The sequence below is a fragment of the Sturnira hondurensis genome, unplaced genomic scaffold (genome assembly GCF_014824575.4).
Source record: "Sturnira hondurensis isolate 20B ecotype Veracruz unplaced genomic scaffold, ASM1482457v3 Scaffold0010803, whole genome shotgun sequence".
Lineage (NCBI taxonomy): Eukaryota > Metazoa > Chordata > Mammalia > Chiroptera > Phyllostomidae > Sturnira > Sturnira hondurensis.
The window spans coordinates 963,035-979,899 of record NW_028083434.1 but is presented as its reverse complement, the minus strand read 5'-3'; the positions used below and the strand labels follow the sequence as shown (position 1 = coordinate 979,899).

Here is a 16,865-nt window from a genome sequence, read left to right as displayed (position 1 = left end):
CCAGTCCTGGTTATTGAATGGCCTGCTCACCAAAACCCCATGGGTCAGGGGGAGTGGCTGGAATCACCCTGCAATCCCTTAAAGGGTCCTGCAGCTAGGGAACCAGCTGGAAAGGTGGTATGATATCATACAAAAAACCTAGACTTGAAGTAAGACAGCTCTTGTTTTACTACTTAACACCCTGCAAAAGCCACTAAATCTGTCGGGACATCCATATTATTATCTGTAAAATGGAAATTGTTATTTCTACCTAATAGGGTTGAAAGAGCATTAAATGAGCCAGTGAAAGAATGTAAAATATTGTAGCACAGGGCCTGGCATATAATAGGCATTCAAATGTTGGTAGTTATTTCTCCTGATCCTGTCTCTGTAGCACCAATGAAGACTCAAGTGTACAGGTCTGGAAAGTGCAGAGGAACTGTAGAAGAGAGCTTTTGGCCATCATGGATTGTTCTGGAGACACAGTGAGGCTGAATGAGGAGCCAGGATTGTTCTGTGCTTCCCTTGAATTCCCCTTGCTTCTCACCACTCTCATGGCAAAGTTCAAGGGTGTCATGGTTTTCTGGTCTCAGGAGTCCCCTTCCTCTGGGTGTACCCTGCGTACAGCCCATTTCCAAGTCCTCTTGCTTAATCTGAGGGAGGCCTGAACACCTTTGTCACAAATCTCTGGTGCCAGCAGAAAGTTCTTGGAATGGGAGCCCCAGAATGGAGCCCAGAGATTCTCTTGATTTCTGGGGTCACAGTGGGGAGCCCCAGGACTTCTTGGCTGTCCTCAGGCACCTGAGGGACAGTAATGTCATATTTCAGGGAAGGACAGGATCAAGCAGGTGAGGCACAGAGGATAGAGGCAGGTAGGATTAGTGGGTGCCTGCTCTTCACAGCAAAACCATCAGAGCCTTAAATAGGACCAAAAGGTGAACATCTGGGAGAAGTTTTCCAAGTCTGTTTTCTAAGGTGGGGAACAGCTATCATGGAGGCTGCAGCCCTGCAGCCCACACTTGGGAGTCACCCAGGAAACCGTGTCTATTTCTCTCAGAGATGCTATGAAAAGTGAAGGCTTGCCACTCTTGCAGGTCAGCAAGCCCGCTGAATCTTTTCAAAGGTTACTGAATCTAGATGACACTAAAACCTTCCAGTGGATTCCCACTGCATTTAAATAGAACCCCACCCCAAGAGGCCTGGTCTTGCCTACTTCTTTGCTTCATCTTCCACATTCTCTCCCTTCCTTGCTCATCCACAGTACTTTTTCCTTGTTCCTCAAATGTACCAGCCTTACTTCTGCCTCAGGACTTTGGCATTTGCTATTTCCTTTATTTGGGGTTCTATTCACCCCTGACCTCGCAGTTTGTTGCTTTTCTTCATTCAGGTCTCAATTTAAATATTATCTCTTCAGAGATGCCTTTTGTGACCACTCTAGTTAATATGTTCCCCTCCCCACACTACCCTTATTCTCTATTCATTCACTCTGTTTTATGGCCCTTAGAGTGCTTATTTCTCTCCCAAATTATCTCATTTATGTGTCTCATTTCTGATTTAGTGTCTGTCTCCTTTATGAGAACAAGATTTTATTTTGCTCACCCATGTATCCATCCCTAGAGCTGAAAACAGTGGCACATAGTAGGTGTTCAGTAGAAGTTTGTTAAAGTGTGTCAAAGGCAATCCAGGTCTAGAAGAGGCAATCATTAGAGGAGTTGGAATGTTGTCATTCTGAGCCCATTACAGCACTAAGGGGGCTGCCTGTCTAAGACAGATCAAGACGCAGACTAAAATGCACCCATCAGAATGCACAAATATACATGCAGCTATTGAAAGGTGGCCCGGCTCTGCGGCAAGGTCACAAGGACTAAATGACACCACAACGGCAGATAATGTCCTGGGAAGTATCTAAAGTCTGAGACAAGTCCTTGGTGTACTCTATGAGGGAAAGCATGGATAGCTACAGGGTTTTAGCAGGCAGTTCGCCAACAGACAACAGGCTCTCAGCCCCTTGGGTGAGATTCAGGGGGATGGACATTGGGTGGGGACAACCAGGAAGAAAACAGCCCTCACTGGGATACTAGGCAGACTCTGAAGACTGGGATCCAGGCAGAAGCCAAGAAATGAGAACCAGCTTGGGGGCTACGCTGAGCCTGAGGCTGGCTGGAGGTGGGGGATTAGCCAGTGTGGGAAAAAGGAGGTTGCAGGGACAACTTGGAAGGGCCAGAAAGACTATTTGGGTGGGAAGTGCATCTGGGATTATTACTCTTTGCTGGCAGGGGTAGAGGGCAGGCAGCACACCTGCATTCACCTACCACAGAAAGGTGCTCAGGGCCTGTCTGCTTAAAATCCTCTCTCCACAGACTTCTGACAACAGAGGCACCCTAAGGAGATTCCCCAAGTAAAGAGATCTACTTGGGGCTACTGTAGCCCCTAAGCATTTAGTTACTTTAGCAATTGGACAAGGAACTTTCACATCCCTAGGATCAGCCATACAAAAATGCCTACAAGACTCCTACTGGAGAGCCACCAAAAGCTCCCATTTGGCTCAAAAGGCAGCAGACTGTCCTGTGTGATGTGCAGGCCTCCCCACACTGGGCTCCTCACTAAGGCTGCTCAGGTGTCTGTGTGTTACAAAACAGGGCCAAGGGGGTGTACACTATACTATTACCAAAAGGACCCCCCACTAGGTTCATTATGTCTGCCGCCATAGGAAAGACATCTCTCAATGCCAGAGATTTGTGACAACGGAAATGTTTATTTAAAGCTATACGGACTTAAAGTAGTGACCCAATGTCTTCATTAAAATATTAAAGTTTTTTAGGATACCCACAGACACACTTCTTTCCTTCCTTCTCCCTCTGCCCAGTCTGAGGTACCATAACTCAGGAAAAGAAGTAGAAGTCCGTGATTCAGAATCCTGGCACCATCAGCTGTGTCACCACCAGGATCTCCAGCTAATCCAAAGCCATGTGGCACCTTCTCATGGCCCACCAGCAAGAGTCCTTTCACCCCTTTTCTTCCAGGCAAAGTCTCTCCTGCTTCCTAAGCCACGTGGCAAAAGGGAGCAACCCAAAGCCACGTGGCCCTCATTCTCACCAAAGTTGTGGGGGTCCCCACTCGGCCAAAACCACGTGGTTCTCTCTTCACATGCCTGCCGAGTCTGGGTTTAAATTCCCATGCCAACCTTCCTCTGCAGCCTCATTTCTGACTCTTCCTACAATCAGTTACACCTGCCAGTATCTCTGTATTATTACAAGTTTACTGGGCTGCCATCATGAGTCTGGGCAGGTGTGGCTCCATGTCATGAAGCCAGTGTTCTCTAAGCTCTCACGCAGGTGCTATAACCAGGGGGAACTGCCTGTCAGTTACATCTAGGGTGGAAGTCATTTCCATTCCCCTGGCTCAAGGCATGGCCACAGCTATTTAACATATCTATGAAATCAGTTAAAGGTTATAGATATCTTAAATGAGTATGCCAGAGGTTGGCTGCAAAACTGTTGCTGTACAAAATAGCTCCCAGCCCTGGCTGGTGTGGCTCAGTGTATTGAGTGCTGACATGCAAACCGAAGGGTCACCAGTTTGATTCCCAGTCAGGGCACATGCTTGGGTTGCAGGCCCTATTCCCAGTATAGGGTGTGCTAGAGGCAACCACACATTGATGTTTCACTCCCTCTCTTTTTCCCTTCCTCCCCCATCTCTCTAAAATAAATCTTTAAAAAAAACAGCTCCCAATAGCCCTACTCCATGTGTCCCTTCCCCCAATGGGGGAAAGGGTGAGGACATCCTATATATCTTTTTAATATTTCCTGGACACCTTGGGTTCTGGACCCCATTCCAAATCCCTATTTGGGGCCCCCTCTTGGCTGCACCCTGTTACAAGTGGGCTCAGACTTCAGTTGTCCTCCTGTTCAACCCCCAAAGTCATTCCTGCCTCCTGAGTTTTGCCCACTCCCCACACCTTTACCAATCCAAATCTTACATTTTATTCAGCATACAAAATAAGTCCAATTCTTTTTCAGTGACCCTCCCTAATAGTACACAATGCTCTCAATTCCCATAACACTGCTGTGCACTTGATGATACAGCTATCTAATTTTTGTTCCCAAGTAGTTTCAGTATGTACAGTGTTTCCACAACTAGATGAAAAGGTCTTTGAATGTAGAGGCTGAATCCTCCTCTTGTTATGTTTCCTCCACAGCCTACAGCAAAGATCTTGGTGCATAATAGATATTTCTTAGCTTGAGCATGCCCTCTCCGAGAAAGGGGCAAGGGGCAAAAACACTTTTGGTGTCAGAGAGTGCTTAGTGGAAAATGGGAAGAAGGCTGTAACTACTTTGGAAGCGGCTGGGCCCGTTGGGCAATCTATGCTTATTTTTAAACTTTGGGGAATAAAGGGAGAGCAGCCTCCTCTTGATATCCAGGGAATATAGGAAATACTGATGAGTCAACATCTTTCAAGTCTTCTCTATCCTGCTGCTTGCCCTGGCACTCCAGAAAAACATATCTGGCCTATATCCCACCCACTTTGGGTGTTTCTGCCCACTAAAGGAGTGACTCAGATGATGAGATCTTCAGGTGCCATAAGAGGCCGATAGGGAGTATGCTTTGGCACAGGTATGTTCTAGTAAGGTAAGCTGCCTCTTCTACTCATCACAATCAGAAATATCTTCTCAGAGGAAAGCAAGGCATGAAGGCATGTGATAATCTATACAAATTTTATTTTAGTATCAATTTGTATGGAAACAAGCAGGTGTCAGCATTATGCAGGCACGGAAAAAAAAGGAAAGAAAAAACCTCTAGTGATAATTGAGCTTGTATTTACACCATTTGGCTTCAACAGGGACAGGAAGTTTTACTGTTAGCTTCCTGTGGGAACTCCAGTTTCTGCACCTTCCCCTGCTGCCTCTCAGTATCACGATAGAGCAGGGATTTCTGTGCCTTCAATCGGCAAGCCAGGCACATGAAAATTGACTCCACGTTCTGGCTCTCTTTGGGGTCCTTGGCCGATGTCTCAAACAAGAGCATGTTGTGGGCATCAGCAAATTTCAGGGCTAAGTTGGAGGGCACCTGGATCTGTTCCCTCAAGTCACACTTGTTGCCCACAAGCACTTTCGGGACTAGCGGGGGCACGGCATGCCCATTGCATTCTTGAATCCACATTTTGAGGTTGGTGAAGGATGTCATCTTGGTGACGTCATAGACGAAGACCACTGCATGCACATTGCGGTAATAATGCTCGACCATGCTTTTGCGGAAGCGTTCCTGACCTGCTGTGTCCCACACCTGAACCTGGAAGATACAAAAACCCATGTTTGCAGTCAGAAAAGGAAACATGAATAGAGAAGAGAAAACATGGTTCTGTGTCATTATAAAACTGAGGTGACAAGCCCTAACACAGGAAGTGGTTTTTTGATGGATTGGCAGAATAGACTTATAAAAGTATAGAGAGAAGTTGCTTTCATGGTTCATATAGATTTTCTTAAGATTTTTAGTTGAAAATATTAAGTCAAAAAATCTTTTTTAATTTTTTTATTTAATTACTGTTCAAGTACCGTTTTCTGTCTCTTACTCCCATCCCAGCCCACCCCCCAAAGAGCTCCCCACCTCCCTCCCATTTCCACCCCCTTAGTTTTTGTCCATGTGTCCTTTATACTTGTTCCTAAATCTTAAGGTTTTTAGTTGAAAAAGTGGGACATATGTTGGTCAACTTGTCAGAGGGTAATTTGGCAATACTATCGAGAACCTTAAAAATGTTCAAAATTCTTTGAGCCTATAATTTCACTTCCAAAATTCTATACAAAAGAAATAGCAGAGATGTGATGAAAATTTTGTACAAAAATCTTAATCACCATGTTATTTATACTTTTTAAAAAACAAAACAACCTAAATACTCAGTAGAAGAGGATTGCTAAAGTGTATGCATAGATCTATATAGTAGGCTATTATGCAGCCATTAAAAAAGAATAAATGGTGAAAGAAATATGCACAAAATATAAATGGAACCAGGATATGAAATTTTTATATGTTATGGTTTCAATTTTTTAAAAAATATACTAAACATATTCATATGCATAGGAAAACTTGGAAGTGTATATACCAGAACATTAATGATGATTTGAGGGAAGTGAGACTACAGCTAATATTTATTTAGTTCTTTTTTTTTGTATTTTCCAAATTTTCTACTGTAAGCATCTATCCCTTTGTTTGGGGGCAGAGGTTGGATGACTTTCTTTTTTTAATCTTTCTTTTTGCTCATCGGTTTTTTTAAAGATTTTTATTTATTTATTTTTAGAGAGGTGAAGGGAGGGGAAAAGAGAGAAAGAGAAACATCAATGTGTAGTTGCCTCTCATGTGGCCCCCACTGGGGACCTGGCCCGCAACCCAGGCATGTGCCCTGACTGGGAATCGAACCTGTGACCCTTTGGTTTGCAGCCCACGCTCTATCCACTGAGCTTCGCCAGCCAGGGCTTGGATGACTTTTTAAAGGAAACAAAGTTAGTGTTTAAATCTCAACTTTTAACTCAATTTATTATTTTAATTTTTTATTTATTGATTTGAGAGAGAGAGTTGGGGGGAGGAAGGGAGAGAGAGAAGCATTGCATCATTGCTCCATGTATTCATTGGTTGTGCCCTGGTCAGGGATCAAACCCACAACTCTGTCATATTGGGATGACACTAACTAATTTAGCTAGCTGACCAGGGCATAGCTCAATTTATTTTAAGTTCGCTTCTTCATTATGTAAAAGGTAATTCACCTCACTGGATTTTTCTTCTGAATCACAGCTTTTAGGATAAAGGCCAAATTATTGATGGAAAAATGCTGATATAAATAACATATACAAGAACACACTCCCAAGGGACACTCTGGAGTCGACACATTCAGCCCAATCTATTTCCCTTTACATATCCAAAGTCTTAGACAAGAGAAATTCATACTCAGAATGATGGTCCCAAGGCTCTATACAATTCTCAGTTATCAAAGAAAATTTGATTATGGCCACTAATTGACTACTATGGCTCTTAAAACAAAGTATAGCCTTTATTTGGAGTATCAGTCATCAGTATAATCTAGTAAATATAATTGAATCTCCTTGCTGACTGAAGATCTTAACAGGACCCCAGAGCCATCATTTGGAACATCAATTTTCATTGTCCAGGCTCCCCATCATTCCCACTATGGACATGGCCACAAGATGCCTTTGGCACAACCTTCAGATTCACCCATTCTTTTTTTTAAGATTTTATTTATTTATTTTTAGACAGAGGGGAAGGGAGAAAGAGAGGGAGAGAAACATCAATGTGTGGTTGCCTCTCATGTGCCCTCCACTGGGGACCTGGCCTGCAACCCAGGCATGTGCCCTGACTGGGAATGGAACCGCAATTGTATGGTCCACAGGCCCGCGCTCAATCCACTGAGCTACACCAGCCAGGGCAGAATCACCCATTCTTGTATTTCGATTTTCATGTCCCAAGGCCAGACCCTCTTCTCCTCGCTTCTGGAATACAGTGAAGTCTTTTGGATTCTCAATATCTCCACTCTAGTGCTTCCTGCATACTACTTTCAAACTTGCCTTCCTATGTCCCTGCTTTTATCAGCATGTCATCATCCTCATCAGAAAATTATGTTAGCCGTCTTCTGCATGTGGCATCAAATGGAAATTTTTGTCTGCCATAATTTGACCCCACCCAACCTCATTTCAAACTTCTCAGCAACACACCTGGTTCATTCCATCCACTGTACTCATGGTCTTGCTAGTCACCCTTCCCCTACAGAATCAGTTGCTCCCTCATTACTCTACCCAAATCTGACCTATTCTTCAAGGCTCAGCTTATGCCTCTACCTTCTTCCTAAAATCTTCTCCAACTTCTTTTTAATTCTCTTTTCTTAGGTATTTCTATTGTACTTTGAGTCCATACCACACCGTTTAGAATGTATTTATTTGGCCCTGGCTAGTGTGGCTCAGTGGATTGAGCACTGGCCTGTGAACAGAGATCGATTCCCAGTCAGGGTACATGGCTGGGTTGTGGGCCAGGTCCCCAGTTGGGGGTGTGTGAGAGGCAACCGATCAATGTATACCTCGCACATTGCTGTTTCTCCCCCTCTCTTTCTCCCTCCCTTCTCCTCTCTCTAGAAGTAAATAAATATAATCTTTTTTTAAAAAACAATATATTTATTTGTTCTCTAGTTGTTTTATCAGTGCTCTGGGTACCTCTCCACCTAAACTATAAACCATCTTTTCTGCATCAGATTACTCATCATTATGGTTATCGTAGTCACTGTCATCATTATCAAAGAGCAGCATTGTCCTGAGCCACCAAAACTACAAGCAGTCTGGCATCTTAAGGTATCTGCCAAGGTGATTCCAGAGAGAACATTCAACTTTGGTTATGTAGAAAAACATAAGTCCTCAAAGACTGATTTGCTTCAGCAAGCAGAGCCAGAAAAGATTTTCATTTCTTCTACAGCTCTGGTGCCCTGAACAGGAATAAAAGGAGAGCAGACCAGGAAACGAATGGAGGTCAATGGGAAGAGAACAGGTATAGCACAAGAATATCCTGATCTCCCCTATGCCCGAGTCATCCACACCCTAGCCTCTGAGCAAGGCTAAATCCTTACCAGCCCTCAGACATGTGGCAGATGCTTTAACACTATGAACTCAGGACTCTAAAAATACCTACCAGTAGCAAGAACACGGGTGGGAATGTGCGAGGTGTTTGGAGCTGAGTAGGTTGGCTGTTTGGCTTTTCTTTGGCTTCAAAACTGTACACCACCCAAGCTGCCAGAATTGCAGGGAGGGCCATCTCTGCTGGAGACTACCTTTGCCTTTCCAACGTCATGGAGAGCCTTGAAGCTTTTATTTGCAGGCCCAGAATTGAAACTGGGGGCACTGCTCCCATGCTAATTCTTTATAAAGAGCTAGAATTCTACCCCACCCTAAATTCTTCATGCCCCTGTTTGTGTGGTGAGAAGTGAGCTGAGAAGCAGGCTGCTCACAGGACAAAACCAGAAGAGCCGTCACAAAGGAAGAGCACAGCAGTCGGGTTCACGGGACACACAAAGGACCTCATTTTTTGTTTGGCAGTTTGATGTCCCTGTTCTTCTCAGCATCCTCATAAGACCTTGGCCCCTGATAGAGAGTGAAAGCACCTCCTTCCCCTTTTGCAGCTGGCACTCCTCTATCCATCCTTCATTTCCTATGGGCACTGCATCCACATGGTGGCCTGGGGGTTACAACTGTCCCTTAGCCACATGCATGCTCTTCAGAGGATGCATATGGCTAAGGGTCAGTTATCTTTTCTCTCCAAGGGCGAGTGGGGCATTATGGAGTTAAACCAACTTGGGTGCAAATCTCAGCCCAATAACGTACTACCAGTTGGGTGTCCTTGGGCAGATAACTCTATCTTCAATGTCCTCCCGTGGGCACTGGCTAACCAGTGTCCAAGGGATAACCACAGCAATCTTGTAGCAATACTGTGAGGATTAGCATTCCTTGTAAGTACATGGCACAGTGCCTAATAAACACCCTCCCTTCTTCCCAGCCCCAAACCTCCGGCATCATGTCTGGCCCGACAAGTAATTGAGTGGATACTGCTGAAATACAGCAGTAGCTTTGGAATTGGGAGACCTGGGTTCTAGCTCCTTTGCTTAGTAGCCAAGTAGATGATTAGGCAAATGAAATAACACAGGAAAAAGAGCTTTGGCAAAATATAGAGTGCTCTGCAAATGTTCATTGTTGCCATTGTCTCAGAAGGCCCATCAGCCCTGCCCTGGTAGTACACTGCTCCTTGGACCTCTTGGTTCTCATCCTGGAAAGCACAGAAAGCTTGGCTTCTTGACAATGAGATAGAGCCAAGGACAAGCCAGTCAGTGGGGAGTGGGAGGAGAGAGGAATGCCAGCAACCTGCCATGGGTGGCTGGGGGCAGGCCCAAAGTGACAGGGATGTTGGAGGAGGGTCAAGGGGCACAGCGTGGGGAGCTACCAAAGATAAATCTAGCTTTTTAAACAATTTTCCTGGGACTGCCGCTGCCTGAGCAAGTTTCAGAAAGTCTCCCACCCCTGCACATGCTCATAGCTGACATGGAAATTTCTTTTCCCTAGGGAACAACATATCTGGCACCTCTCTATATATGAGGCTTGAATGTCCTTTTGTTGGTGGCCAGTGGGAGAGAGTAGACATGGAAAAGGGGAGAAAAACACATCTGTAACTTCTGGAGAGTTCCAGAGTGGGTGACAGAGTTGAAAATAATTTTTGTTAACTAGCTGGACAAAGACAAAAAGAAACTCATGCACAGAAAGCAAGGAAGCAAGGCAGACAGAGAAACACACTGATGGGTAATTAACCATTAAGCTAACTGGCAGAAGATGGAAGCTCAGAAGCCCTAAGAAAGACATGATGTCATTCTGACTGCAGGCAGCTTCTGAGGGAACACTTAGCGCTGCCTTCGTCCACTGGATAATGTAACACAAGAAGGTGTTTTTCCTAGTGGTCAGCAGAGGAAGAGATATCCACAGTCCTCATTGGCACCTGCCCACAGCATTGGCTGACCTACAGTTTGCCTGATCCAGAGAGCTAGGGCTGAACGGGTGCCCAGCCCGTGTAAGGAACAAACTAGGCAAGAGAGGCTGCTTCCATGAGAATTTACAAAGAATGATTCCAAAACTAGTTCTGGGCCTCCACCTGTAATACCTCCTCCATCTCACCCTTCACACATTCCTATTTGGCATTTTCCAATGCTTTTAGTCTGATACAGGTTCAATATGATTTAGCTAGACCAATAGGAGATGCACCCATAATGGTCATTATGGGAAGCTCCACCCTTCCTTTGGGGGCGGAGGTGCCTCCACCCAGGCCGACGTCAGGAAGGTACATCAACTTTCCTGTATGATGTGTCTCTTCATCCCTATCACAGGTCACTGCATGGGTTGCATGGTTCAAGGGAGGACAAGCCCAGATCAGGGATTTATGTGAAAGGAGCACCAAAAGGGAAATTAGAAGACCTGAGTTGTAGGTCTGGCCCTGCGTGATCTCGGGCACGTCACTTTCCCTCTCTGAGTGTCAGTTTCTTATCTCTAAAATGAGGGTGTTGGAGTAGAGAGTCTCTGGGTCTCTTCCATCTCTGAACATTTGCTGATTCTCACACCTAAGGTGAGACAATAAAGGTGCAAAAAGTAAAACTTAGATGAGATACTCAGCCCAGTGCCTGGGGTGCAATTGAAGGAGACAACTTGAAGGATCCTGGGTCCTGGGACTACAACCCTGGACCCCTGGCCTAGAAGAGACCACCAGGCTGGCCGCCCGGTATGCCACCTCCTACTGTGCACACTCCCCTAAGGCCAGATATTCCCCCCAGAGTAGAGCGCAGTGGTAGAGAGATTGAGCTCTCTGAATCTAGGTTAAAATACTTGGCCCTGTCACAGGGAGGCAGGATAATGAGATAGTAAAATGCTTAGTTGGGCACAAAGGTCAAAAACTGAAGCTCTATCCAAATGCCTTTGGGCAAGTTATTTAATCTCTCTAAGTATGTTTTCCTTATCTGTAAACTGGAATGACAATTATGGTCCTAATTTCCTAGGGCTACTGTTAAGATAAAAAAAAAGGTAGTGCAAGTCAAGTGTCCAGTCTGGGCTCTTTATTCAAAAAGCAGGAGTTGTTGTTGTTGTTGTTGTTGTTGTTATTACTATGACCTACTCATTGGAGGCTTTTCTTGATGTTCATGTTAACTAGGAAACACTGGATTATAAATGCTGTGATGGGGAAGGAGTGAAGACACATTAACTGCAGACACCAACTTGGTTTTCAAGGCCATATGGATAGCCCCGGTAATTAAGACAGTAGTCCCAAATATGCTGAATCAGGCACAACCCAGTAGAGGCCACACCCTACTCATGGACTGTGACAAGAGCTCACTGAGCTCTCTTTCCCACTCTCCTGTGAGAGCTGGCATTTTATAGCCTGACAGCCTTGTATTGCTGGCTGTGGTCTAGGACCACTTCAGCCTGGCACACTGGACTTTTCTCTTTTCCCCAAAGAGAGAGCCTTTGGAAGTCACCTCCTAGCATGGTTTTGATACTTGTTCTTTGAGAAACTCCAGGCCAACCAGAGTGTAGACCCAAATCTATTGAGACAATGTGCTCACTGCCACACTGTGCTGCCTTCCCCCAGACACGCTGGTCTTCGCCTGCTGGGTTTAACCCTGAGGTTGCAACAACTTTACAAGAGGCAGGCTCACCATGTCCCCACTCCCACACCCCACCCTGAGATCCTTCAGAATCTGCCCTCAGAAAGCTCCTTCATGTCGTACGTATCACAAGGCTTTGCCCTCTTGAAATATCATCTTCCCCTAAAAAGCCTGCATTGAGCACTTCTCCACACGTGGTGTTCCGCTCAGCTCTGCTTCTAGTGAGTCACACTGTCACAGGCTCTGTCCTCTGGGAAAAGTCCAGAATCTTTAGCAGGGACTGTAAAATCCAGTTTGGCTAAGTACTGGGCTGTTGTAAGAAAAGGAATCTTTTAAAATTTTCCCCAAGAGCATTGGTTGTGACCCTCTTCCACTCATTTTCACCTCCCATTTTCCACTTTCTAGCTTCCTCCTCCCTTCTTCTCCAGATTCCCAAACACTTTCTTTTTCATCCATGTAAATTGCAGGTGGACTTACTTGCCCTCTCTTAAATACAGAGTGCTGTTTGGCTCAATGTGACACTTGATTTTAAACAGGTGATAGCATTACATTTTAAGGGTCTTGAGAGTTTAAGGGCACATCTGTAAGTATATTTCTACTTTGTATTGTCAAGGCATGCTTTAGAAATTCCAGAAACTTACAATATTACATTAAAGAAGCTAGACATTACATTACATTAAAGAATTGTGAAAGTCCTGTTAAAGGAGTTCATCATCACCAAGCCCTTATTCTATGCAATGTTAAAGGGACTTATCTAAGAAAAAGAAGATAAAAAACATGTACAGTAAAAGGACAGCAAACTCACAATTATTAACAACCACACCTAAAGCAAAAACAAAAACAAACTAAGCAAACAACTAGAACAGGAACAGAACCACATAAGTGGAGATCACATGGAGGGTCATCAACGGGCAAGTGGAAGGGGGAGAGAGAGGGAAAAGGTACAGAGAATAAGTAGCATAGACGGTAGGTAGAAAATAGACAGGGGGAGGGTAAGAATAGTATGGGAAATGTAGAAGCCAAACAATTTATATGTATGACCTATGGACATGAACTAAAGGGGGGGAAATGTGGGTGGGAGGGGGTGTGCAGGGTGGAGAGGAATGGGGGAACTGTAATTACATAATCAATAAAATATATTTAAAAAAGAGAAAGTCCTGACCAAGCAATGCTCAACATAAAGACCTGAGAAAGGAGAAAGACAGATACCTACTTTGACTTTAAAAAGGAAATGTAGCCACTCCCCGCCCCAAAGCCCAAGGGGTGAAAATCACTGTCTCAAAACAGTGCCCTATTTTCCTGACCCTGGGTCTCAGTTGTTCTCAAGAATTCCTCCTTACCAGTACTGAGCTGCCCGTCTTCCTAAAACATCCAGCACCTTGGCTCAGTTTCTGAAGCCATTTTAAAACACATTCATTTTAATAACTAAGGAGTCTAGAGTCTTGCAGAGTTTACAGTGTTTCATCATTTCCCCCACTTACTTAGCCCTCCTCTCTGTATCACTCTGAAGATAGGCCTTGTGGTTATTTGGGCTCTTTTGACCATCAGGAGGGAGGTTTACCTTCACCTGACAGGGTCTGACCATAGGCTCAAGAAGAGGCCAGCTGTGGGTCTACTGGAGTTGGTCTTTAGTGCCCAGTATCTTTTGATGTGACTTTCTTACCCATAACCATGCCCCCCTCTGCTCCCCTGGTACAAGAAGCTGCCCTTGTCATGTCCTCCCTCCTGTTGTCCTCTGCATGTTGAAATATTCCTGCCCTATCCAGTTTCCCCATCTTATGAACCAACAGTGAGTACAAACGGCCAGACAAGAATGTCTGTACTTAGCCTATTTCATAAACTAATGGGAAGGGAGGACCAAGACACATCCCTCAGCCCTCAGATAAGTTGCTCTGCCTTTTTACAAAGGCCCAGTGAAGACAATACCTAGAGAATGAGTAATGGCAAATAATAACAAATGCAGAAGATATCATTTGAGGAGTACCATTCCAAAATAACAAGTTTTTTCTATTATGAAGGGCAGGTAGGTGACCCTGTCTCAATTTTTTTAAAAGGGTTCCTGACTTTGTGCCAGAGCAACCCCACTCCACTCTCATTCCATTTCAGCCCTAACATTAACCATAAACTGTATTTTTCTATGGATTTCCATTCTTTACTCCCCTCTAATGCCCTGGGGCTTAACCAAACTGGGATTTTGCAGCCTATTGGCACCCAAGAGGTAGAAGAGACCTCAAGATATGTATAGTGCTTTGGGATCCATCCCATAGATCAGGACAGGGTTCCCCCCTACCTTCCTCTGCTCACAGGTGCTGCTGCTCCTGGCTCAGGGTCAAGGATGGAATCACACAGCTTTTCCTGGCAGGAGCTGCCAGGCAGGAGCAGAGGGCATGAATGCACCCACTCCGGCCTGCCCTAAAAAACGGGTGAGGTCGGAACCAGGCAGCTGAGAGAGGCAAAGGGGGATGAGGAGGTGCCAACCATCATGGGCTCAGCAAGCATCGACACAGTCACTCACCTGACACTTGACAAGCACTAGAGCGGATACCTCAAGCGAGGACCCCTCCCAGAGCCCACCCTTCCTGGACCTGACCATCTGGAATCACCTTGATCTTCTCGCCCTCGATTTCTACGGTCTTCTCCCTGAAGTCCACGCCGATGGTGGCCTCAGTTTTGTCCGGGAAGGTCCCGCCGCAGAAGCGGAAGGTCAAGCAGGTCTTGCCTACGTTGGAGTCCCCAATCACGATGATCTTGAAGATGCGAATCTGCACGTACTGGTCCAGCGACGAGTCGAGCTCCAGGGACGCCAGGCCCGCGGCCGAGGCGGGTTGCAGGCTCCCATGGCCCAGAATGGGCTGCGCCATCTCCCCGGGACAGGAAGGGACGAGACCGGGGCCCCAACCCCCCTCGAGGGTTCCACACAAAGAAAACGACCACGTTAGTGCGCTTGAAGCAAGCGAGCTTTGTGCATGTGTGTGTGCGCGCGTGTCCGCAAGTGTGTCCGCGCGTGTGTGCGTGCACCGACACTGTGAGCGCGCGCGCTGGTGCAGGGGTGCCTCTCACCCCAGGTCCCCCTCCTCCTCCTTCAGCGCACCCTCCTCGCGGCTCTGAGGCACCAACACAAAAGCCAGGCAGAGAAGGAGAGATGGAAAGACAGAAGGCTAGCCGCGAGCCTTCTCCTTCTGTCTGTGCCCTCAGACAGGACGCTAAGTCAAGCTCTGAGCCACCATTGCGCCTAGGCCTAGACCTCGGGAGGTGAAAGAGGTGTCTCCACCCCGCAGTCCAGGGACACACCTCAGGGAGGAAGCCTACCGAGGAAAGGGGCGGGTGGAGAGAGCGGCACACGCCACCCCGAGATGGTCTTCCTTTCTCCTCGTCCCCATTAATTTTATAGGTCTCAGGCTCCCCACCCCCACTTTCTAGGAGCGCTGGAAAATCAGCGGGCCCAGGACACAGCTGAGGAGGACAAAGAGCTGTACCCTAAAGCATTTTTGGAGCACTTTGGCCTAGGTACATTATTACTCGGTGAGAGTGGACTACGGGGTGGAGACACCTCTTACACCTCCGGAGAGGAGGAGAGGCGGAGAGGCGAGCAGCTGAGCTGTGCCTCCGTGGACCCCTCCTAAGCCTTGGAACGGAGGGATGCTCTGTCTCATTAAGGAAGCAGGTGCACTCGCGAAATCCATTCAAGAGCCCCACTCGAGAGCCCCAAGGAAGAAGAGCCAGGGAGGGCGTTGCCAAGATACGCCCTGGGTCGTGAGGGCCACGTAGCTGAGAGGAGGGAACCAGGGGGCACCGGTGTGCATGTGTAGGGGGGTTACTGTTTCTATTACAGACTTGCCACATGTAGGGGGGCGCGTGCCAGGCGCCAACCTCCCCTCATCACACCATGAGCACCCATCCTCTGAATGTTCAGGAGAGTGGCTCTCATTGGCTGCTGCAGTCGGTTGTGTTTGACTGGCCAATGGGGAAAGCCTGCCGTGGGAGAGGGCCATACAGGGCGTAGGGGAAGGGGGGAAGCTAGTGGTGGCAGCTCCAGCAAAAGGGGACTTTGTTTCTGGGGCTAACCATTCCAGGACCAGGTGGAGGGATCTTGGATAAGGCATAAACCTCACAATGTCTTGCATTCACGAGTCCTCCATATAATCTTAAACCCTTCCAGAATGGTGGAGTTTCAAAAGGAATTGGAAACCCCTAGGAGGGTTCACCCCTCTGCAACTGAATGTAGAAAAAAGTGGTTAGGTCTAATTTGCCAGAAGCCTAGATTATGCTTGGAAGATGATAAATGAACAGTACTTTCTCACGGTTTTAGGGAGAAGCTTCCCAAATCTTACTAAGCATCACACATCATGGTCAAGACCAGCATTCCCTCTCTTGAAAGTACTTTGCAGGTTCAGAATTTGTTTGAAATAACTTTACTGAGGTACAATTTACATACAATAAAGTAGACCCCTTCTGCGTTTGCTTTTAAGACTTTACCCATCTTCCCACATCTTTCTGAGGAGTAACATTAACATGTATTAATAGCACCTACATAAGAGTTATTTGCTAATGTCATCAAGGTCAGGGATTCCAGCAACACCCTGGAGCTGCCTTCTCATTTGTGTGTGAGGCTGAGCTGCAGAAGAGACAAACGTGACTAAATCCATCCTGCTATGAGAAAAAAACAATTCAGTGTATCAGTAATAGATCTGAAAGCAAGTTGGAC

The 16,865-nt window shown here is 46.2% G+C and overlaps 1 protein-coding gene across 2 annotated transcripts; it reads right to left on the bottom strand.

Moving 5' to 3' along the window:
* Window positions 1–4,687: 4,687 nt before the first annotated feature.
* RAB33A (RAB33A, member RAS oncogene family) lies at window positions 4,688–15,516 on the bottom strand. Of its 2 annotated transcripts, none has more exons than XM_037059323.1 (2): window positions 8,659–8,991; window positions 4,688–5,268 (listed from the first exon to the last, which is right to left on the bottom strand). In XM_037059323.1, exons 1-2 carry the CDS (start codon window positions 8,779–8,781, stop codon window positions 4,813–4,815), a joined length of 579 nt encoding a protein of 192 aa, XP_036915218.1. In that variant the 5' UTR covers window positions 8,782–8,991; the 3' UTR covers window positions 4,688–4,812. The 2 variants fall into 2 exon arrangements, with proteins under 2 accessions (XP_036915218.1, XP_036915217.1); XM_037059322.1 differs by lacking the exon at window positions 8,659–8,991 and adding an exon at window positions 14,764–15,516 and having other exon boundaries at window positions 4,691–5,268.
* Window positions 15,517–16,865: the final 1,349 nt, after the last annotated feature.